Source organism: Haliotis rufescens, unplaced genomic scaffold (assembly GCF_023055435.1).
Source record: "Haliotis rufescens isolate VD_foot unplaced genomic scaffold, xgHalRufe1.0.p SCAF_8, whole genome shotgun sequence".
Taxonomy (NCBI): domain Eukaryota; kingdom Metazoa; phylum Mollusca; class Gastropoda; order Lepetellida; family Haliotidae; genus Haliotis; species Haliotis rufescens.
In genome coordinates, this window is record NW_025964372.1 from 2,611,720 (window position 1) to 2,636,450 (window position 24,731).

Here is a 24,731-nt window from a genome sequence, read left to right on the forward strand (position 1 = left end):
AACCGAGTTAATTGGGCAAATATCACTTCACACGCGCCGGTGTATTGTTTACGTCATCCGGAATCATTGGATCACATTGTGACGTAAGGTGGTAATGACGTCACAATAGTAATGACGTCATAGCTGAAGAATGTTGCCGTCATTCAATATACATACCCGTATAGTAATCTCTATTTATATGTTCTGTGCTATGGAACATATAATGGGATTCATTACACAGGTGATAACTCGATAAAATTAGCGTGAAATGAAAATTCTAAACAAAACAATATATCATAATCAATGCCTAATTAGTACACAGTACATAACGCAAAATGTAAGTTGGGTAACAAAGGGATATGCATGGGAATCCTTAATGTGAAATAATTTTTAAGAGATAGTAAAACAAACACAAAAAGTATACTACAAATATCCTAACAGTATACATACTAAAACAAAGTGAAAACAAGAAAACAAAAGATAGTCAAGCTAATAGAAGAGCTATAATTCTTGAAGAACACTTGTGCTACACTATATCAAAGACAAAACATTAACCATCAAAAAGAAGAAAAACAACAGTAAACATGCATGGACAAAACAATAAGTGAGACAAAGCTAAGCTTCAGGCACTATCGATATATGGATTTCTGATTAAATATGAATTACTTCCATGTGTAATATGCCACCAGACAGGTGTTAATGGTGTCTACATTGGATGGCTGCTGACTCGTCTCATCAATGGTCAAGTAAGACAGGGCTTCAGCAGATACAGCCATCAGGCAGGAAAGGCATGCTTGTCCTGAAAATGGGTTGATTCATTGATATATAGTGAGGAAATGCAACACTAAAACGTAAATGTTTAAATATTATAGACAGGATGTATAAATTTAGGGTCACTGCTGATACTCAAGGTATGTCTAACTGCACCTTCCTCATATTTAAGGAGCAGGTAAAAACAACTACAATAAATGTTCAGCTTGTCGATGTAATAGAATAGGTGTTAGTCGTTGCGCGCATAAAACTCGGTTTTTGACTGTACGAATCTTTTCCAAATAGTGACGTTTTTATCGAAAAAAGTAACCGTGCTTCACATAAAGTTGTGTTAATGTTATGTTATTGAAAATGATAAACATATTATTTGGTCATTCTTCTGATCAATGTTTTATTATAACAAATCCATACCTAGTGACGGGAGACAAAGTGACAGGCCCGAACAATGGGGTGGTGTAACAACTCAACTTACAATGTCAATATCGGGTGTGACCACCATTTGTGTTCAGTGTGTGTGTGTGTGTGTGTGTGTGTGTGTGTGTGTGTGTGTGTGTGTGTGTGTGTGTGTGTGTGTGGTGTGTGTGTGTTGTGTGTGGTGTGTGTGTGTGTGGTGTTTGTGTGTGGTGTGTGTGTGTGTGTGGTGTGTGTGTATGTGTGTGTGGTGTGTGTGTGTTCTTGTTCCAAATGTCAACCAAAGATAGGGCAAACTGAGCTAGCGTTACCGTCTCCAGGAGGAACAGCCGGCCATGGCACTACAGCAATGTCTTGCATGCGGCCTCTAAATTTCTGTTTCAAGACGTGCAACATGTGGGCAGTAATGATCCTGCTGCATCGTGACGTTACGTCCCTGCTTTGGTACAAAGGGTAGAACATGAAACCTGGACCTGTCTCTCAACAGTATACTGTCCCAGCCTCGTCCCCTGAACCTACACTGAGCTATGTGTTCCCGACGGTGACGTGGAAATATGGCGTATCGCTGGACGTCGGTGCCGGATGTGGTTATGGTTATATAACTAATTGATCTCAACCCAGTAATTGTCCGAGTTGTTAATGTGGCATTTTATGGCAGTTTGTGGCAGTTTGATATCTATTCTGTAGATTTACCAAACGAATACGGTTGCCGTAACTTCACACATGGACCGCAGGTCCGTGGCAAGTCATGAGTGTTGCCCTGCTGTAGATAACGTCTTCAAAGAGGTGATATTATGTTTTGATGAACATTGCAGTATTGCAACTTCGTTTTGCGCCATTTCTGTTTGCAGCATACCTAGGCGCGAAGATTGCTTTACAGCAAGTCGTGGCATTGCGTAGGCGTTACTTAAACAAAAGATTTTATATGAACACCTGATAGCTAAACAATCATGGTGGGCTGTTCACTTTCAAACACCGCGTGAATGAATATCATACTCACAACATCACGCAAACATCCAAATTGTGCGCCGTACATTGACAAATGAAAATCGTTAATCACGATTTTAAAGTCGAGGAGATGCCTTTATGAATATGTATTGAAAGATGCATTATTTAATTTTAAAATAAATCTGTTTTTATTAAACTTTATATGAAGCATGGTTACGTTTTTCCGTCACTATATATACATGTACATCTGCACCCAATCGCCTCACCCTAGGTCACTTGATAGTTGAGATCAAATCCTCTTCCTGTGACGCTGCCATCACTCCTGAAGTTCACCACGATGTCACCGCTGGTGTAGGGGACTGCAACAGTTGGAGACATCCTTACTGTAGAAGTTAACTAGGCAACCTTCACATTCAAGTACTAATATATTAAATCATCAACATCACATTTTAGGCACGACTGACAATAATTGTCTTTTAAAACTCTTCCGGACTCAGAAACGAAATACGTACAGCTAAGTGTTAGGCCTGCTCTGTTGCGACCACAGTTCTTGGAAGAGTTGACTCCGTTCACCCGGAACATCAGAGAGTCGTAGTTGCAGGAAGAGTGATACTCGAGGTCGAAGTCTGTGAAGGTGACGTTGAATGTCTGTCCAGCCCCAGGTCTGATAGTCACCTGGCAACGGACGTTGTTGGTGTAACTGGCGGTAGTTGGGTAGTAGATGCGCCCCGTGGAAGATGTCAGCGTTGTGCCACAGGTACCTAGATAGAAAGCCGTTTTGTAGTTTAACACAATAACAGCTTCAGAGAGAACCTTTATCTATTTTTCATACATCGTAACTTTGTCATGTGAACACTGCAATATTCATAGTTTTTAAACTTAAATATCTCACAAGCCCTTCTTCATTTTGAAAAGGTACTTTATTTCTGTCCGAGTCGAGAGGAAATGGTCATAATTACTACAGACAAATGAAATTAATATATTGCTGCACCAGGTATTGGGCCATTGTTATGCCACATATACTGATTTCGACCCTTTTGCGTCCACACTGTATATATCCTAGGTAAACTGAATATTACGTCTTAAAAGATCAATTCAAACGCACAGAAACCTAACATGTGAAATCAGATTGAGGGAGCGATCCACTGAGCAACTCCTTTCATATCCAATTTCATAAGGAATTAGAATGTAACCCTTCGATTGGAATTGCATTGATCACACAGCTAAAGCATCAAAATATGTTACTTTGGATACAATTATATGTTACCTGGAAAACAGCTTAATACAGTTGACGACGTTACACAGCGTTAGCTGGCATGACACTTCGGATGAAATGATCTAAAACTACTGTTGAAGGTTGAACGATCAGCAGGGTTAATATTGAAGTACATGTACATCACTCACCGTTGTTTGATGCCAGCCAAATGGGGTTTGAAGTTGTGTTTTGCACGTCACTCGCTACAATTGAAATGAAAAAAGTTAGATAGTCGTGACTAGTTTTTCTCTGGCTTTGACGTTTTATATCTGTAATAAATATATCTAAAGTACTACTCAACATATACTTCACTGCACATGTTATATAATACTGGCGTCACAAATTAGGACCTTGTGCAGTTTTGGAGACGAATCGTAACATTAATTCAGATATGTTTATATACTAGGAAGGCTAAATAACAATAAGTCTAATTCATGAACAGGTACGCGCTGAATACAGAAATAGAGAGACACTCAAAGAGAATATTTTTATTAAATCGTTTGTCTAGTAGCAACTCAAGAAATTAACTACTAAAAGTGAGACTCATGATTATATTTTCCCCCAAAAACGTCTTACGATTTACTTTTAGCCCAACATTGCCCACGAAGAGAGGTCAAATCATTTTCCTATTTTCCAAAATATCTACAGTCATGGCAAACACTACGATCCCATGAGGACGACTTGAGGACATTTGAGCACAATATTGGGGGTGGGGAGAGCACTGATTTCAACGAGATCTACTAGGTGTGGAAAGCAGGACATTATCGGGGTCGGGAGAGCACTGATTTCAACGGGATTTACTGGGGTGTGGGAAGCAGGACATTATCTGGGTGGTGAGCGCACTGATTTCAATGAGATCTACTGTTATGTGGGAAGCAGGACATTATCGGGGTGGGGGGAGCACTGATTTGACAAGATCTACTGGCGTGTGGGGAGCAGGACATTATCGGGGTGGGGGGAGCACTGATTTCAACGGGATCTACTGGGGCTTGCGAAGCAGGACAATATCGTGGTGGGGGGAGCACTGATTTCAACGGGATCTACTGGGGTGTGGGGAGCAGGACAATATCGGGGTGGGGGGAACACTGATTTCAACGGGATCTACTGGGGTGTGGGGAGCTCAATGTTTACCGCAGGGGCAAAACGTGAACATTCCAAAACACATACGTGGTATGTTTAATTACGGATCATAATTAATTCAGCGAGCAAAGTTGATAGATGCCATGGCTGGGATGATCCATGCAAAATATCAAAGATCTTATTGTTACAGAAGAATATTTCCATCTCATATATCACATGTACATTCAGTGTAATTAAACTCATTTTTAACAGAATAAATCGTGATCTGTGAATGTTCAACATCCTTCATGTGTTTGTAAATTCAAATTTAAAAAAAACCAGTATTTGTCACAGAGTGACGAAATATCCCCCGCCTGTACACCATACTACCAAATATGAAGACAATCCAGCGATTAGTTCTTGAGATATCGCGGCAACACCGTTTTCTAACTCCAAAAGCAGATTTGCCTGCTGTGACCTTGAAAATGGGGTCAAGGTCACCAAAACCGACTGGTGTCTGCGGTGTCTGTATATACACCATAGTTCCAAATATGAAGACAATCCAGTGTTTAGTTCTTGAGATATCGCGGCAACACCGTTTTCCAACTCCAAAAGCAGATTTCCAAAACCGACTGGTGTCTGCGGAGTCTGTATATACACCATAGTTCCAAATATGAAGACAATCCAGTGTTTAGTTCTTGAGATATCGCGGCAACACCGTTTTCCAACTCTAAAAGCAGATTTGTCTGCTGTGACCTTGAAAATGGGATCAAGGTCACCAAAACCGACTGGTGTCTGCGGAGTCTGTATATACACCATAGTTCCAAATATGAAGACAATCCAGTGTTTAGTTCTTGAGATATCGCGGCAACACCGTTTTCCAACTCCAAAAGCAGATTTGCCTGCTGTGACCTTGAAAATGGGGTCAAGGTCACCAAAACCGACTGGTGTCTGCGGAGTCTGTATATACACCATAGTTCCAAATATGAAGACAATCCAGTGTTTAGTTCTTGAGATATCGCGGCAACACCGTTTTCCAACTCCAAAAGCAGATTTCCAAAACCGACTGGTGTCTGCGGAGTCTGTATATACACCATAGTTCCAAATATGAAGACAATCCAGTGTTTAGTTCTTGAGATATCGCGGCAACGCCGTTTTCCAACTCTAAAAGCAGATTTGTCTGCTGTGACCTTGAAAATGGGATCAAGGTCACCAAAACCGACTGGTGTCTGCGGAGTCTGTATATACACCATAGTTCCAAATATGAAGACAATCCAGTGTTTAGTTCTTGAGATATCGCGGCAACACCGTTTTCCAACTCCAAAAGCAGATTTGCCTGCTGTGACCTTGAAAATGGGGTCAAGGTCACCAAAACCGACTGGTGTCTGCGGAGTCTGTATATACACCATAGTTCCAAATATGAAGACAATCCAGTGTTTAGTTCTTGAGATATCGCGGCAACACCGTTTTCCAACTCCAAAAGCAGATTTCCAAAACCGACTGGTGTCTGCGGAGTCTGTATATACACCATAGTTCCAAATATGAAGACAATCCAGTGTTTAGTTCTTGAGATATCGCGGCAACACCGTTTTCCAACTCCAAAAGCAGATTTGCCTGCTGTGACCTTGAAAATGGGGTCAAGGTCACCAAAACCGACTGGTGTCTGCGGAGTCTGTATATACACCATAGTTCCAAATATGAAGACAATCCAGTGTTTAGTTCTTGAGATATCGCGGCAACGCCGTTTTCCAACTCTAAAAGCAGATTTGTCTGCTGTGACCTTGAAAATGGGATCAAGGTCACCAAAACCGACTGGTGTCTGCGGAGTCTGTATATACACCATAGTTCCAAATATGAAGACAATCCAGTGTTTAGTTCTTGAGATATCGCGGCAACACCGTTTTCCAACTCCAAAAGCAGATTTGCCTGCTGTGACCTTGAAAATGGGGTCAAGGTCACCAAAACCGACTGGTGTCTGCGGAGTCTGTATATACACCATAGTTCCAAATATGAAGACAATCCAGTGTTTAGTTCTTGAGATATCGCGGCAACACCGTTTTCCAACTCCAAAAGCAGATTTGCCTGCTGTGACCTTGAAAATGGGGTCAAGGTCACCAAAACCGACTGGTGTCTGCGGAGTCTGTATATACACCATAGTTCCAAATATGAAGACAATCCAGTGTTTAGTTCTTGAGATATCGCGGCAACAAACAGGTGGGACGTACGGACGGACGTACGGACGGACGGACGTACGGACGGACGTACGGACGGTCGTGAATACTATATCCCCCGCTTCGCGCTTTCGCGCGGCGGCGGATAATATGAAAAAATAGGTGAGGCTCGCGGGACAGGATAGAATCAAATTCGTTTTGATGTCAAAAGTCAAATGGCTTTAAATCCTGACAGATGAACAAAAGGACGAGGTGTAGATACACAGAGTTACACAGAGGTGCTTGCAGGGTTATTGTACGATTGTGTGTGATGAGAATCAATCATTAATACCTACCGTCGCTGATCTGGTAAGTGGCCACGAAGCCATGGCGTGTGACTGATCCGTCAGTGTAGAAGGTGACACGGTACTGGCCGTTCATCGTGTCAGTATCTGGAGACAAACACACACCCAGGATACAACGCGAACACCAATGCATTATGTATATTGAGATGTTGAGTGGGGCCAGATCATTTCGGTCAATTTAATTTAGGGTTACAATAATGTTGTGCTATGCTCTTCTGCACTTAATTACACTGAATTATCTACTATTGAGGGATACTGAAAAAAAAATGTACCCAATATATTGTGAAAAAGTTGTCTTTTCTGTATCTGTACTTCAGGAATACCTGCCCAATTAACAATATCTATATCTCGCAAACTTATGCATATGCTGAGGCATAGGAGCATTGTCACCTCAAAAACATCATCGAAGTTCAGCTTAAGATCATTTCCCAAGCTGCTAGGAGTACTTACACACGAGATTGGAGATAGTTCCACATTTCTTCACGCCGCTGTTAAACTGCAGGTAATCATATCTGCAGGAGGAATGACTTTCCAGCTGGAAGGTTGTGAAGGTGAAGGTAATGGTTCTCGGGTAGGATGTCGCTGTGAAGGTGTAGTTGCACCGGGTGTTGTCCAAGTAGTTGCTGCCGTCACCTGGAGCGCTCATGATGCTGCCAGATAATGACGACAAGGTTGCTGTGCATGTCGCTGGAACAAAAAACAATTATATAAAGAATGAATTAAATATTTACTGATATTTACTTAATACGCAGGTGTATGCATGGATTAGGTAGCATCACTGTAACATTGAAGAATGAACTTACCTGTACTGACGGGAGTGGGCGTGGTGGCGTTCACAGCTGAAATACATAATGCCTTATCAGTTGGGGGCACTGATTTCAACGAGATCTACTGGGGTTTCGGAAGCAGGACATTATCGGGGTGGGGAGCGCACGGATTACAACGAGATCTACTGGGGCTTGGGAAGCAGGACATCATCGGGGTGGGGGAGCACTGATTTCTACGGGATCTACAGGGATGTGGGAAGCAGGACATTATCGGGGTGGGGAGAGCACGGATTACAACGAGATCTACTGGGGTGTGGGAAGCAGAACATTATCTGGGTGGGGGGAGCACTGATTTCAACGAGATCTACAGGGATGTGGGAAGCTTAATGTTTACCGCAGGGGCAAAACGTGAACATTCCAAAACACATACGTGGTATGTTTAATTACGGATCATAATTAATTCAGTGAGCAAAGTTGATATATGCCATGGCTGGGATGATCCATGCAAAATATCAAAGATCCTATTGTTACAGAAGAATATTTCCATTCCATATAGCACATGTACATTCAGTATAATTGAACTCATTTTAACAGAATAAATCAGAATCGTGATCTGTGTATGTTCAACATCCTTCATGTGTTGGTAAAATCAAATTCTAAAAAATGTGAAAAAAATAGGTGAGGCTCGCGGGACAGGATAGCATCAAATTCGTTGATGTCAAAAGTCAAATGGCTTTAAATCATGATAGCTGAACAAAAGGCCGAGGTGTAGATACACGGACTTATACAGAGGTGCTTGCAGGATTATTGTACGATTGTGTGTGATGAGAATCAACCATTAATACCTACCGTCACTGATCTGGTAGGAGGCCACGAAGCCACGGCGTGTGACTGATCCGTCAGTGTAGAAGGTGACACGGTACTGGCCGTTCATCGTGTCAGTATCTGGAGACAAACACACACCCAGGATACAACGCGAACACCAATGCATGATGTATATTGAGGTGTTGAGTGGGGCCAGATCATTTTGGTCAATTTAATTTAGAGTTACAATAATGTTGTGCTATGCTCTTCTGCACTTAATTACACTGAATTATCTACAATTGATGTATACTGAATAAAAACGTACCCAATATATTGTGCAAAAGTTGTCTTTTCTGTATCTGTACTTCAGAAATACCTGCCCAATTAACACATATCTATATCTCGCAAACTTATGCATATGCTGAGGCATGGGAGTATTGATACCTCAAAAACATCATCGAAGTCCAGCTTAAGATCATTTCCCAAGCTGCTTGGAGTACTTACACACGAGATTTGAGATAGTTCCACATTTCTTCACGCCGCTGTTAAACTGCAGGTAGTCATATGTGCAGGAGGAATGACTCTCCAGCTGGAAGGTTGTGAAGGTGAAGGTAATGGTTCTCGGGTAGGATGTCGCTGCGAAGGTGTAGTTGCACCGGGTGTTGTCCAAGTAGTTGCTGCCGTCACCTGGTGCGCTCATGATGCTGCCAGATAATGACGACAAGGTTGCTGTGCATGTCGCTGGAACAGAAAACAATTATATGAAGAAAGAATTAAATACTTACTGATATTTACTTAATACGCAGGTGTATGCATGGATTATGAAGCATCATAAGCGATATGAAGCAATATACTTTAAGAACGAAATAACAGCTGTGAAGATGTGATTTATTTGCCATATAATACAACAACAACAGATAATAACACGTATCGCGTAATATAAATACGTAGAAACAGCTGTGTATTGGCATATAATTAAATAGGCTGTGTATTAATTGTAATTCGTGCAATCTGTTTGATTATATATGTAAAAGAAAAGCCACGCCCACCGAGACTGTCTGCTTTCACAACAATGCAAGTTGGTGGAGCTCCAAGCTGCTAGGTTCACTGGCACAAAAAGATCCTATTGCTTCATTTTTTGTACATCTGTGAGGTAGCGATTTAAGGCTTCCACTACAATCCACGCGTACAAAGCGATTGTAGGCGAAGTCGTAGCATCCGCCCAATCATGTTCTGTTTGTCGCATCTTTCCTTGATCGACAGGATCTAAGAAGGTTGCGTTGACCGGCCATTGACTAGGGAGCCGTATTGATCAGTTTATGATCATAAATAAGTAGTCACCTGATTTGCCATCCTACAACAACCTGTAATTGTAATGTGTTTTGATTTATGTGATATTTTGTTATAAACCTATTGTTCGAAACATGTAATCAATAATCATTAGGACTGACTGTGTATCTATTTTCGATTCATTGAGGTATGTCAAAAAACCGATGTGCAAACTTTTTTTTCACACAGAACATCGGTATTCATACTTCAATGTTGAAATATGTAAACAGAAATCCTATAATAGAAAAGACAAGTGAAGGTAAGACGTGTGTTAGGTACCTGGTACTTGTGAAGATACGCATACTCTTTTTCCTTGTGTTTCATATCGGCAGATTTCTTTTTAAGAAAATAGATAGACCTATAAGGGTATAAGTGTCACTTTGAGATATCAGTTGACAGAACGTCCTGAGGGATAATCATATCCTGGAATATGCTGTTTTCTGCTCACATTATGATATGGGCATATCAACATAAACTTGTATTCGTCCATACTTTGACAACTATCACACCTATTACAGATTATAATATCTTCACTTACTGAAGATGAAAACGGGGCAGTTGTATATTCCAAAATGAATAAGGAAGTTACTGATTGGTAAAAATCACAATAACCACTTCTGATGGAAACAGACGATTTGACGGCCGCATCACCGCGGAGACTAATGTTTATAGAACAGTACTCCTTTCTCAGTCAACGTCGGTAAACATTTTTAAATAATAATAAATACAGTTATTAGTTGCAAAATGCAGACTTGCGTTTCATACAAATAGTAAAAGTATGTCTGGCAATACATTTCGGGCAAAACAGACGATAGAAATCGCTTAAAAGAGAGTATTTCAAGTTTTAGGGACCAGAATGAGCTTGAAATTTGGCGCTTTTCTATAGCCGACTGTGACATAATATTTTCTGCGTCACAGTGTAACGTAATGACAGTGACGTGCGGTGACCTTGCAAGACTTGCTTATTTTCTTTACGGATGCCCACGTCACGCTGGTTCACGAAGTTGCTGCGGGTTCGGTTCCAAATTCTATTAAGCACGCTTAAATTTACAGGTAACATGGCTCTACATTGAAAACATAGTAAATTTATCACCTAATTTAATATCTGTGTAATAATCAGCGACACTTACACAATATACTGATAAAATCCTTATGTGGCATTAATTTAAATACATACTTTTCAGGATCAAGTAGAGGATACGAATACGCACATAAGAATAATATGATAATAATTTTACTGTGCCAATAAAGAAATACAATATCCTTAAAGCTTTGTTTGAAATAGGCAATGGGAAATATCAATATGTCCACAATCCTGCGCTAGCTAAACATAAGAAAATCCTGTTGGAACATTATATTAGTTTATATATCGTCATACGTTTCTAACATCTGGTAACAAGCCAGTGGGTAACGGTGATTTTCCATTTGTAAGTATTTGATAAAGCTACTATAATAGCTAAAACATAATTCATATATCTAAAGATCTTCCAGCAACTGTCTTAGGAGAAACTAGGTTACCTACACATAATTATATGTTGAACAACAAAACAGAATCAAATATATTTTAAAAAATGTCATAGGGAAATGTTGGATAATTCCTAAACATCGAAAAACAATGAAAATATGCTTTTTTATGGCCTATGCTGAATAAAGGACCACCAAAATACTTCTAATCATTCACTATTTTTTTAATATGGTGCTCTTAATGAAACCAGTTTTCTTAAAACACCAATAATTCTAATTGTCTTTACAAGCCAATGCATGGAACTGTTTCATCAATAAATGTATTGCCGCTGTCCAAAAAGTAATAGTAATGTTATTTCCATTAAGAAAAAAACCCATAGCGGCATGGGTGGCGTAGTCGTCAAAGACGCTGCAGTTCTCTGTGCAGAGTTGCTTCCCTCGAGCACAATAGAAACCTATGATTGTGGGTTCGAATCCCGGTTCGCACTGATTATGTTTCTAGGTTTGACAGCATCATACCCTTGCTCGTGGGTTTCACCAAAATTGGAGACGAGCTGCATCACTTCGGGCTTTCCTCCTACATTAAGCTGACGCGCCCGGATATAGCTGGAATACTGTTCAAAGCGGCGTTAAACCACACTCACTTGCTCACTCACTTTCTCACTCTGACAAATATCCCCATTACGCCACTAATTTTCATTTCTTCGACTCTTTCAGTAGCAAAAAAAAATATTTCAGGCTTGATGTGAGCTCTTCTAACAGAAGATTTTTTTACAATACATCTCATAATATCAATACATATAACAACATACAAGTATTTCTATCCATCAAATCAAACATATGGAATCGCCCCATATTAAATGTGTGCAAAAAATTCTTGAAAACGACAACGCGACAATGTTCCGTTCCAGGATTCCATACAAACGCTCTACAGAAGTCTATTAAGTGAACATAAAACCTATTTTTGAACAGTATAGATTCGTATGGGATAATGATTGCAAAACAAAATATATTAGGAAATGTTGAGTAAAACTTATATGAGACTCATCTTAGATGTTATTCAACTTTACCCGCAATCTTATACGAATTTCAAGAATAGATGTGAAAAGCTTAACCACAATAATGCTTAACAGTGAGATGACCAAAAACATATTCGGATCCACCTTATCAAATAACTTGTAGAAAGGAACCATCATACCAACGATCCAACTTCCTGGAAGCACTCCCGTGACAAATTCTGTATTTAAAAGTAATTCTGAATTCAGAACGATATTATAAAGCGATATTTTTTATATGCACCAGGGTGTCGTAAATCCGTCAACAAATACATGTACCAAGACACATTGTATGCAAGACGCATGCTAATTACAACAAGGAGAGATCCATCTACTCGTATACTGAAGTGCATATCGTCAGGAACAAACATCATCAGAATCTAGACATGCCTAGGGGGAGTCGACGGTGTGTCACGTCTATCGGGAAAGGTCATGCATACGTACGTGTTGGAGGTGCTGCTGCTGTTGTTGTTGTTGTTGTAGTGGTTGTGGGAACATCTGAAATGATATAACGAAAAAGGCATGATTACATTTCGTAAACATTTCTATTTCTAATGTTCAAGGAGTCCGGTTGTAGTTGGTAGTCGCATCGAAATCATCACATTTCAACCGACATGCATGTGTTTAGTATCCAATATGAATACTTCACAACAGCTTTGGTCAACCCCCTGGCATCTTCTTCAGTGAACGTATAGCGCCATTATAATATAAACATCTTTAAACCCGGCTAAGCAATTACCAGACTCTGTCGCAACTTCTCAGTGCACATCACTTTTGTTAGTTCCCTTAAGATTACTTGACTACCCCTCTACAGTTTCTGGCTAAACACCTACATGGCTCCTTCCTGTAGTTGATGACGAATCCCCTCCTTGTGACGCTACCGTCTGTCTTGAAGTACAAGATGAAGTTGTTCCTGAACGTATCTGTTGGCATATAAGAGGCACGAACTAAATTATAAAGATACAACATTTACACACTCATTCTGACCAGCATATGGAAGCTAACAAAACACATGACTAAATATTAATGATACAGCTTTTTGTGAGTTTGGTTTGACGCCGCTTAATCAATATTTCAGATAGATCATGGCGTATCATGTGTGAAGAAAGCCCGAATCGGCGCAGGCATGTCACTTGAAACCCACAAACACGGAACGACGCTCGCAAACCCGAATCTGGGTGTGGACTCTTGATCATAGGTGCATTCGAACGCGTATTGTAGCGAGTGACCCAAGGAACGCCCTTGACCCTCATGTTTAATGATATTTGTAAAATCTGTTCCACATTAAACCAGAATTAACACCACCACCCTGCCACACACACATAAACAAAAGAAACGTACGACGTTTCTTATTTTGTTAGTTGTATTCCATTGTTCTGTGCCATTGATATCACGAGTTGAAACTATTAATCTTCAACAGATAAAGTAGTTGAAAGATACAAAATAATATTAACAGCAAAATGTTATTCTCACATGTGAGAACACTGCCGGCGTACAGAGAGCTCCCGCAGTATTTCCTGCTGGAAGTTGAGCCGAACTGGAGCGAGTCGTAACGGCAGCTGGACTGATCCTCCAGTTGGAAGGTCTGTACAGTGAGCTGTAGAGTCTGCAGGCTGGAGTTCCCCTGTACAGTGTACGTACAGTAGGCGTTGTTAGGGTAGTAGGAGCCATCTCCAGGGGTGCTCTCTATAGTGCCCTCGTCGGCCGTGTGGGTCAGGTTACAGCTGACTAGACACATGCAGAACATTGACAGCAAATACAACAGTGAAAAGCTTAACAACAATAATGTTTAACAGTGAGATGACCAAAAACATATTCGGATCCACCTTATCAAATAACTTGTAGAAAGGAACTATCATACCAACGATCCAACTTCCTGGAAACACTCCCGTGACAAATTCTGTATTTAAAAGTAATTCTGAATTCAGAACGATATTATAAAGCGATATTTTTTATATGCACCAGGGTGTCGTAAATCCGTCAACAAATACATGTACCAAGACACATTGTATGCAAGACGCATGCTAATTACAACAAGGAGAGATCCATCTACTCGTATACTGAAGTGTAAATTGTCAGGAACAAACATCATCAGAATCTAGACATGCCAAGGGGGAGTCGACGGTGTGTCACGTCTATCGGGAAATGTCATGCATACTTACGTGTTGGCGGTGCTGTTGTTGTTGTAGTTGTTGTAGTTGTTGTTGTAGTTGTTGTAGTGGTTGTGTGAACATCTGAAAAGATATAACGAAAAAGGCATGATTACATTTCGTAAACATTTATTTTTCTAATGTTCAAGGAGTCTGGTTGTAGTTGGTAGTCGCATCGAAATCCTCACATTTCAACCGACATGCATGTGTTTAGTATCCAATAATAATACTTCACAACAGCTTTGGTCAACCTCCTGGCATCTTCTTCAGTGAACGTATAGCGCCGTTATAATAACGATGAGAGAGTACAAAAGTCTAGATGGAAGGAAGCCTCGATTCTCATGTACAGCTGCTGCAGTAAAGACATTCGTATGTCACGTTTAATCAAATCCACTTACTCACTATTACATATGAAAATATACGTTTGTTAATACTTACTTTGTTCATATGAATAAACCATCACAAATCCTCGTCTTAGTATAGATCTATCAGTGACGAAGTTGATGACAAAATCACCTCCAGATGCATTATCTGAAATATGTCATTTGTGTTGATGCAAATAAAGGTTATAAGAATGTTCAAAATTAAATATGTTATACCTCCCTGTTACATGCTTCCAATACAGCCTTCATCCATGCCTCCACACAAGGATTGTCTTAGTTGACTAGAACGCACAACATGTCTTAGATCGCTCATTAAGTATGAAATACAAAGTGATAAATAATAATGGGTGCTAGACATCCAGATCACACCAAGTACATTCAGAATGTTAACTCAATGTAAACAGTTTACATACTTGTAATCGTAGGTACAGTAGATCTTTTGTCTACAACATTCATCTTGTATGCCTCACTTCAGAGGGCCGTATTACACAATGCAATGTTTATTATACAAACATTGTAAACATATATATCACTATACTGAATGACACTGTTGCACCTTTTAGTATTGTTTGTTTATGACTACATGGTTAGAGTTTAAGGAACATCAAGGACAAACAAATCGTCTGAAATGCTACATTGGTGTCCCAAACATTTTTTACGAGAATGATTACAAACAAAATAAATCCAAATATTATTCTAGATAGGTACGAATAAGAATATGTCCAAGGCCTTGACAATAATAACTTCATATACTATTAGATGATAGCTTGGTTATGATTTGAATAAAACCATATGATCTTCACACGTGAATCTGTTCTGAAAAATCTGTAGCTTGTATACTTTGTTCATGCGAAGCTTTTGGCCTTTTGGAAGGCCTTTTGAAGTCAAAGAAGCACTCATACAATGTTTCATAGCGTGCATACGTTATGAATAGTTTGTGTTTACACAATTAAGTCCACATGTCCAAGTGATTCCAAGTGTCAGCATCATCTGCCAGTCCACGAATACACTCTATGTACTTTCCCTCCTCGTGTATTGAGTTAAACCACACTCATGGTGGTTTCAATCAATATGAAAACAGTCTTTGTCTTTTCTTCTTCAAGAATGCTTCTCTTGAGACTTGCTTGGAATTACGTTTTACAGTTTATTTAAGTTTTCATAACATTTGAAAACGTGCGAAAACGTTATCGAGATTAATGTGTGATATCTTGTTGTTATAGGAGACAGAGGGAACTGACAAGTTACACATGCCTAGCACAAAACGAATCTATGTGTGCAAAGCAAGTGTGTCATGTCTGCATTGACAGAAACGGTTGCAGCAGCTGATGTAGTAGCCTATTGTTAATGTAGAATATAAATGTCATTAGCAGAATCATGCCACGCCCATACGCATTGAGATAGAAGATTATGTACTTTTCAAAAGTGGTGGTCTGATTTGTCTAGCTGTGATATAAGAAGACCAAAGACGCACACTGTACATTGCTCACATGTTTGCCCTTAAATATGTGTGAATAAGAAAAGTAGGTTTATAAACTGAGGGCCAAAAGAAACGTTACCAACATTAACTGATTTGCCACTTTGAAACAAAGATGCCGACCTGTTCAAAAACAGTAAAGAACACATCTCACGAATACAGCCTTTATGTTCTCTGTCGTTCTTGGCACGTGCTTTGCGGATTTCGGGAGATATTGGTGTTTTTCAGCAACTTTTTAAAACATTCTTTCCAAAATTATCGTGCAATTTCCGGGTATATATTACGCACGGATCTGTTCCCTATCATCGGTTGCGATGATTAACACCAACGAACATGCCAAGACTGACCGCTGTCCAGAGGGAGAGCACCATAGGTATGCTGCAGATGGGACCGACACAGAGAGCGGTTGCCATTAACATGAACTGCTCCAAGATGACCATTACCAGACTGGTCGCACATCTCCGACAGACTGGCAGAACCGCACACAGACCACGGAGTGGCAGACCAAAGGTCACGACCCCGCAGGATGACCGCTTTTTACGAGTACTTCATCTGAGGAACAGATTTCTTACTGTGACGTCATCAGATGCCAACAGCTTAGGACATCCGGTCAGCAGACAACAGTGACCAGACGACTACAACATTATTGTCTCCGGGCTTATCGCCCTTTCAAGGGCATGACCTTGACCCGTCAACATCGACGTGCCAGATTGACGTGGTGCAGGCAAACTCAGCAATGGCAACAACAAAGGGAATGGCGGCGAGTGCTGTTTAGTGACGAGAGCAGGTTCCAACTCTTCAAACCTGATAGGCGGACGCGAGTTTATCGACGACGTGGTGAACGTGCGGCTCCTTGTTGTGTCCAAGAGCTGGAACCTTACTGGGGCGGAAGTGTGATGGTCTGGGGCGGCATTTGCGGGGACGAGAAGACGGAACTTGTCATCATCGAAGGCAATCTGACAGCAAAACGCTACATTGACAATATCTTACGGCCAGTGGTTCTTCCTTTCATCCAGCATCAACAACGGACGGTGTTCCAACAGGATAACGCCACACCCCTTAAAGCCCGTATTACTAGAGACTTCCTCAACCCCAACAACGTGACTGTCCTGCCGTGGCCAGCACGATCACCAGATCTGTCATCCATCGAACATCTCTGGGACCAGCTGGGGCGTCGTCTTTGGAAACGTCAACATCCTCCCTTCACGAGACAAGCGTTGATCGTTGCCCTCCGTGAGGTATGGAATCGGATACCTGCAGTCTATGTTAGGACGTTTGTCGGTCATGGAGGTCATATCCCGTACTGAAAGGTCTGGGCCGTTGTCACCTCAAAGTTGTAACCAATGTTGTTGATCGAATACTGGACGAATGACCCCTTGTCAAGAAATGTCCCCGTTGGAGGTCAAGGACTTTGTTGTTGAATCAGTAAATTCGCATTGTACTGTTCTGAATGATGAATTTCTACAATATTATTGTTACTGCTGCTTCAAATAGTGTTGTCATATCTTATCCTAGAAATATCGTCGGTAACGTTTCTTTTGGCCGTCAGTTTAGTATTACAGTGTAACATGAGTAGAAAATGTGATATTTTTGTCAGGATTTTACACGAACATAATTTGCCTCCTACTTTACAGTCGTTTTCGTCAAAACAACGACAGGAGTTGTTGCCATACGGATTAAGAGTGAATTATACTATGTTTTCAAAGTGCATAATCATGACTTACAGAAATACGTCCTTGGTAAGCTCATCCTGCCACACAGTCTGCTGGAGCCGTTTGGTCCCGAGAACCTGGTCTCCACGTAGTCGTAGCTACATGATGTACTCAGACTGTAAGATGAGGAGTTGTAGGACGTCCTCTGAACGTCAAACTGAGAGTACGTCAGATAGAACCTGTATGGACCCTGCGTTGGAGGTCTGATGATATAGGTGCAGTTCAGATTATTTCTGTAGAGACCAGTACTGTAGACGGGACTCCTTATTGTGCCATTAGAGTCGGTAAATAGCTCATCGCAAAGATCTGAAATAACAAAATGATGAATAATAATGATAATGATAGTTAGGATTTCCTTACTTGGGAAAGAGAATATATTATCTCGATATTGATTTATATCCAATGGATTGGTTTGGGAATCCGTATTCTCCCTCGATCTGTTATTGGTATGTTATTCGTCAATCTCATCAATTTATATTCTAATTCGTTTGTGAATGGGAATCTTTTAAGAATATCACATAAAGTATACCATTACCTTCTTCAACCCTGTACGACATATTGAAACCTTGTCTGCTGATCTCACTGTTTGTATGAAGGATCAAGTTGAATTGGCTCGCATTTGTATACCCTTCAAGAAATATAAAAAGTATTGGTCTTACTTTGAAGTGCAGTAAAAGAGTCCATATACGATAACAAATCACGATGATCAAATTGACAAACATAAGATAAAACGTTACTCACAGGTAAACCTGGTTCCTGCAGCCATGGCACCACAATACCTCCCGAAAGCATAGGACCCGTCTGTGAAGTATATGTAGTCGTTGTAACAGTAGCTCGAACTGTACGATGGGGATTCAAGGTCGAAAGCATTGACGGTGACCGTGACCTTAGTCTGGGTGTAGGATGTTAACATGGTGTATCGGCAGTCAAGGTTGTTGTGGTACAGACCACTGCTTGTCCCGGGGCTGATCAGAGTGCCTTCAGTAGTGTTGTGCGTGACCAGGCATCCAGCTGAAAATTGATGCATGGCATGAGATCAACAATGGGATTACATGATTTTGGTAAGGAAGGGCAAGGTGCCATTGTTTCTATGGACATAATGTCATGAAAAGGAACGTATCATCCAAGTAAACAGCAGTAGCTTAATGTTTTTTTGCAATTTATAAAGAATATGGGTATTGCTGTGACTGAAAACGATTTGTGATCACAGACACGGAGCAATGTGCATCATGTCATTAACAGTCTTTAAAGACAACTATTTTCTACAATTAATTATTGGCATAGTCACCTGGTACGATGTTGTAATGGATGTTGAAGCCTAAGTTTGTCTGATAATAGTCACTAATGAAGGTCACGACAAATGTACCGTCAAAGTTGACTGTAACAGAAAGAGGTATAATATTTTATACAATGTCAGACTGTAGAACGTGAGAAAGATAATCACGAATCACAGCTATATCAACCAGGACAATTACAACATAGTTATTTGTTATGAACCTTGAGGCAAGAGCTCTTCTGTATATGTGACTAAAACCAGAATCATTGATTACATATGGCTGCGCATAATAACACATCTCTCCTATTTGAATAAAGCGGATAAAAGCCCTTCACTTACAGCTGCGAGTCCCGTTTTGGTATCCACACAGTCTCTCTTCGCCATTCATATCCACAAAGTCATTACAGATAGATGTGCTGTTGTCAGGTTCCTCCAGGTGGAACTGATTGAGACTAAAGACAATTGTCCGACCCACAACGTCATCCCCCTTTATTGTGAAGATGCAGTGAGTACCGTCGTTGTAGGAACGCCTGTACACTGATTCATCGCCATAACCAGAGTAGCTGTTGATGTAGCCCGCGGTGTCGGTCAGCGTTATATTACATGAAACTGAGAAATTGACATTATTTATCTGGACGCAACTTATCAAATGTGGATACGTAAAATATATCGATTTAAAGAATGGGTAATTTATTGAAAATGACCATAAAACCACACAAAGAAACACTCTTAGGGCAATAAACCTAGTTCACCTTTGATCACTTATTATCATCGAGATAACCTACCGGGCCTTGTGTTGTAGTTGATGTGAAAGACTACCCTCCTCCCTGTGACTGAATTAACAGAGTTATGATACTTCACAGGCAGCTCAGGCTCCTCGGATGAGACTGGAAACATATCAAGTTACGACATCTATCTCGATATGGAGAAGTAGGGCGTTATTACACATCATATATTAGTGTCAGTATCCTGATCATTTTGATGTTGAGCACACCTTTTCAAGATAGATAACTTGCACTTTATCTGCTTGGTATTTGCGCTACGAATATGTCCCCAGCAGCCTACGTTGGTCATAGGACGCAGCCTCTTGGAGAATGGATCGGGTTGTCACGTAAGGTGGCTGATATAAACGCGGATCATCTTACACCAACGGTGTTGATCGTTGCTACCAATATCGCTCACTGGATTGTCTGTTCCAGGTTCAATTATTTAAAGGCCGCTGTCACAAAGCTATATTATAACTTGAGTGTGGCATTAACGACAAACAAACCAAAATACATATTCTTCAATTTCTAATACTATAACAATGCGACACCCTATATTTTATACTTTTAGTACAGTTCTTACAGTTATACTGGCCATAAACAGTTCCACAGTACTGTATGCCGTCGATCTCCACATAGCTGCCAGAACACGTGCCGTTGCTGCTCATAAAGTTGTAAGGCATAAAGAAGGGACTGATGTATATTGTCAGGATGAAAGGGTAGTAGGGGGGACGAATGATGTATTCACAGTCCATGTCTTGTGCAAGGGGAACTCTTGACACAGTGTAGAAATCCAAATTCCCTGACGTTGAACGATATACTTGATCACATGTGTCTGAAAGAAAACGATGTCATGATATGATTTTAGGGATATTAAAGGTGACAATCAGTGTTTTCCTGTATTTCAATTCACTAATTTACAAAATCATATACTATTCTAAAGAACACTTAACCCGTGTGGGACAATCATTCATGCACTGTAAGTTTTGAGTTTCTTCTAACTGTTGAACGGTGACTGGACACATTGTGCTCTTCTGTTCTTTGAAAAAGACAGAGAAATATATTCATGGAACTTTCGACGCATTTTCTTTTCTTTTCAGCTCACAAGGAATCTATAATGCCACTTACAGTTAGTTACAAGGTAGTCGACATCCACTCCTCGTCCTGTGCTGTAACTATTGGACAGGAAGGTCATGTTGACCCTCCCTGTCATATGGACTGAAGGAAAAAAGCGCACATCCAGTAAATAATAGTAGTTTTAAATGGACACATTGAAAACTGTATTTTCCCTGAAGTAAAGTCGTACTACTTGTTTTTCGGCATCCCGAATTAGAGATTATACTGAGACAATATAACATCTGTGTAGCTCACTATTTATGTTTCTGGAATAGTATTTTGGATCGTAAAAGGCTATACAAGAGCAATAATGAATAGGCAAAGGAAATAAGACATTGGTACACAACGAACAAGGATGTGCAGGTAAATATAAACAATCATCAAGATTGCAATAACATTACATATTACACAGCAAATAGAAAATGTGTTACAGGGCACAGCACACACACACACACACACACACACACACACACACACACACACACACACACACACACACACACACACATATTGAAAACTGTATTTTAAATGAAGTAAGGTCATACTAGCTGTATTTCGGCTAAACGATTGTAGTTTGGTTCCTCGAGAAAACAACAACATACAAAGATATATTGTCCTGATCCACAGCAAATCCTCAAAAAGTGACTTGCGGTACAATGAACTAATGCTAAACATAGCAGAGTTATACCCCAACTTCTTTGTGCATATGTTACCTCTGTGTCGTCTTTTGACGTCATAGAGAAAAAGTGATTTTCGTCCTTTATTGCAAGCTATTTTTTGTCGAATGTATAAAGTTATATAATAGCATAAAAATACATTTGATATTTCTTTATGCCATTCAGAGCTATTAAAGAAAAAAAATTGTCGCACATTACTTTTATCGGCGTAGATTAGAAAGTGGAGAAATTTACTGTTTAACAACGCTTTACATCATCTCGGAAAGCACTCAGCAGTCTTCTCTTTTTTCAAACAGGTTTCTTTTGAGCTGTATCTTGAGATTTGCCAAGTAATTGACGTTGTCACTTCAGTCGTATGCTCTAAATAGTAGACTGCGTGAAGAAATATAGAAATTAACATAGATTCACTACTCACATGTAGTCTGGGTCAATCTATTTCCACAGAAACGCTGTCCGTTAACGATGAAATAATCACCACAGTTTACATCAAAGACCCTGACTGTGAAAGTAACAGTCTTGAGGGAATCCCCCAGGTCGAGGTAGTAAATACACAAGGTGTCTGTTGGGTAGGTCACCCCACCCTCAGTCACTGGGCTGCGGATTGTACCAGTATTCTGGTCGAGGTTCGTCACACAGGTGTCTGAAATGTAACACATTTTGCTATGTCAGTTTGCTATAAACAGAGTAGGTTTGAGCACTTCAGATGAAGCTGTGGGGGTGACATACATTTATTAAATATTTCTGTCATGTATAGTTGTACATGCATCTTCATTTGGGGGATCAGGTTACAAGTTAAAACTGACTGGAACTGCAATAGAGATTAGCATTTGTAACAAGATGCACCTTTCAAGATGCACAAGAATAATTCCTTGATAAAGGTCAATTGTGCTTCATTAAAGGAGAATTTGTATACACAAAATCAGGGCATATAACCTTCTATTGCAAGACGTCTGCTTACTTTCAGTGTAGGAGAAAGATATGTTGAAACCATTCCTCTGAAAGGAGGCATCACTGTGGAAAGTGATATTCACATCACTGTCATAGATGTTGTCTGAAAATAAGGAAGTCAAATGTACACACATATAAACCACCATTTTAAACACATGTAATTGTCTTTCTTCGGTCTCTGATCGATGGGGCATTTGTCACTGAACGTGGAGACCATAGATGTAGTTAGTATCTCTATCTTCAAAGGTTTAGGACTATTTGTTAAAATTGAATCATATGTTATCTGAAGTTTACTTGGAAAGCACTTCGTAAAGTGATGGACCTCCTCACAGACAGCACCGTTGTGACATTGGGAGCATGATATTTATGCAATAATGTAGGCATCACCATGGGCACCAACTGTGCTCTCCTCCTTGCAGATCTAATTGTTTACATATACAAGTCAGAATTTCTGCACTAGTTGCAAAAATAGAACAAAGGAATTTAGTGCAAAAGTTAACATCATGGTCAGGTATTTCGATGATCTGATATCATTCAATAATGGTCAAATAGCCAACTCCCTTCAACTGATTTACCCACCTCAGCATTATTAGAGAAATCCCGAGAGACTGCCTCATCTGATTTAGTGAGTGAGTATGGTTTTACGCCGCTTTTAGCAATATTCCAGCAATATCATGGCGGGGGACACCAGAAATGGGCTTCACACATTGTACCCATGTCGGGAATAAAACCCGGGTCTTCGGCGTGACGAGCGAACGCTTTAACCACTAGGCTACCCGACCGCCCTCATCTGATTTAGATATATGCCTACAGATTCAAAGTAAAAATAACTATCCACAACACTGGATGAAAGAAAGGATGACTTCATCTTTCCAATGGTCAACTTTCCATTGATGTCCAGCAATATGCCAGCAGCTCCAATGTATGACATCTTTTGAGCAACAATCGAGCAAATCCATTTAAACATACATTAAAGATATCATGTGTACATGTACAAACATTGTTTTATCAAGCAAATGGTGATGGCAAGCATTGATGGTACAAACATATGTAAGATTTGGGTGAAGTCCTTGTTCCGCACATCCTGGAGGAAGAATAGCCATCGTAGAGCATCTGTATGTAATCATTGCTGCAGGAGGTGGAGAAACTGTTATTGTTGGAAGAATAATATCTCTGCACGTCGAACTCCTCCAGAGTGATGTTAACAACCCACAGCCGACCTGCTGGAGGCCTGATGGTGAACAGGCAGTCGAGGTTAGGTGAGTAGGTGGCGTTACCATCATCAGGGACCTGAATCTGTCCATCAGCATCTGTCAGGAGCTGGTAACAGCTGTCTGTTGAGGAAGCAAAAGCTTTTAGTAGATTTGATCTGTATGTTATAACAACGTTAATCTGGACTAATGCAATGATATATATATACAGTTTAAAGACTTTTAACAATAGGAAATATTTTTCCAGAAGCATCATTTTTCTCGAGACTGAATATTATTAACTGATCGATCATATGGCAAACGAAAGAATGCAGTTTTACGCAATATTAGAAAGTTTGACACGGCATTAATATGGGTGACCATTCACGTCATCAGATTGTGATGACAACTGAGTGAGTGAGTGAGTGAGTGAGTTGGGTTTAACCTTAATGTGGGAGGAAAGCCCAAAGTGATGCAGGTCTCAGACGTTTACCACTTCGGTGAAACCGACGAGCACGGGTATGGTGCTGACAAACCTGGAAACATAATTGGGGAGAACCGGGATTCGAACCCACAATCATAGGGTTCTGGCGTGCCCAAGGGACGCAACTCTGCACAGCGAATCGTGGCGCCTTAGATGACACATTGATGTAGGTCACAGCAATGAGACAAAACTTAACAGTA

The 24,731-nt window shown here is 40.3% G+C and overlaps 1 protein-coding gene across 1 annotated transcript in view; it reads right to left on the reverse strand.

The window, feature by feature from the left end:
• Positions 1 to 460: 460 nt before the first annotated feature.
• LOC124144678 (cubilin-like) overlaps positions 461 to 24,731 on the reverse strand; it is a 54,384-nt gene continuing 30,113 nt past the window's right edge. Inside the window, exons 25-46 of the mRNA XM_048389249.1 lie at positions 23,904 to 24,191; positions 22,868 to 22,960; positions 22,325 to 22,549; positions 21,245 to 21,334; positions 20,700 to 20,951; positions 20,138 to 20,239; positions 19,692 to 19,961; positions 19,365 to 19,454; positions 18,818 to 19,087; positions 18,612 to 18,704; positions 18,089 to 18,382; positions 14,946 to 15,038; positions 14,520 to 14,591; positions 9,014 to 9,250; positions 8,555 to 8,650; positions 7,742 to 7,777; positions 7,389 to 7,625; positions 6,930 to 7,025; positions 3,514 to 3,567; positions 2,622 to 2,870; positions 2,376 to 2,468; positions 461 to 778 (exon numbers count right to left, since the gene is read on the reverse strand). Coding sequence (XP_048245206.1) covers positions 2,377 to 2,468; positions 2,622 to 2,870; positions 3,514 to 3,567; positions 6,930 to 7,025; positions 7,389 to 7,625; positions 7,742 to 7,777; positions 8,555 to 8,650; positions 9,014 to 9,250; positions 14,520 to 14,591; positions 14,946 to 15,038; positions 18,089 to 18,382; positions 18,612 to 18,704; positions 18,818 to 19,087; positions 19,365 to 19,454; positions 19,692 to 19,961; positions 20,138 to 20,239; positions 20,700 to 20,951; positions 21,245 to 21,334; positions 22,325 to 22,549; positions 22,868 to 22,960; positions 23,904 to 24,191 — 3,329 coding nt within the window. The 3' untranslated portion in view covers positions 461 to 778; position 2,376. The remainder of the gene's footprint in view (positions 779 to 2,375; positions 2,469 to 2,621; positions 2,871 to 3,513; positions 3,568 to 6,929; positions 7,026 to 7,388; positions 7,626 to 7,741; positions 7,778 to 8,554; positions 8,651 to 9,013; positions 9,251 to 14,519; positions 14,592 to 14,945; positions 15,039 to 18,088; positions 18,383 to 18,611; positions 18,705 to 18,817; positions 19,088 to 19,364; positions 19,455 to 19,691; positions 19,962 to 20,137; positions 20,240 to 20,699; positions 20,952 to 21,244; positions 21,335 to 22,324; positions 22,550 to 22,867; positions 22,961 to 23,903; positions 24,192 to 24,731) is intronic.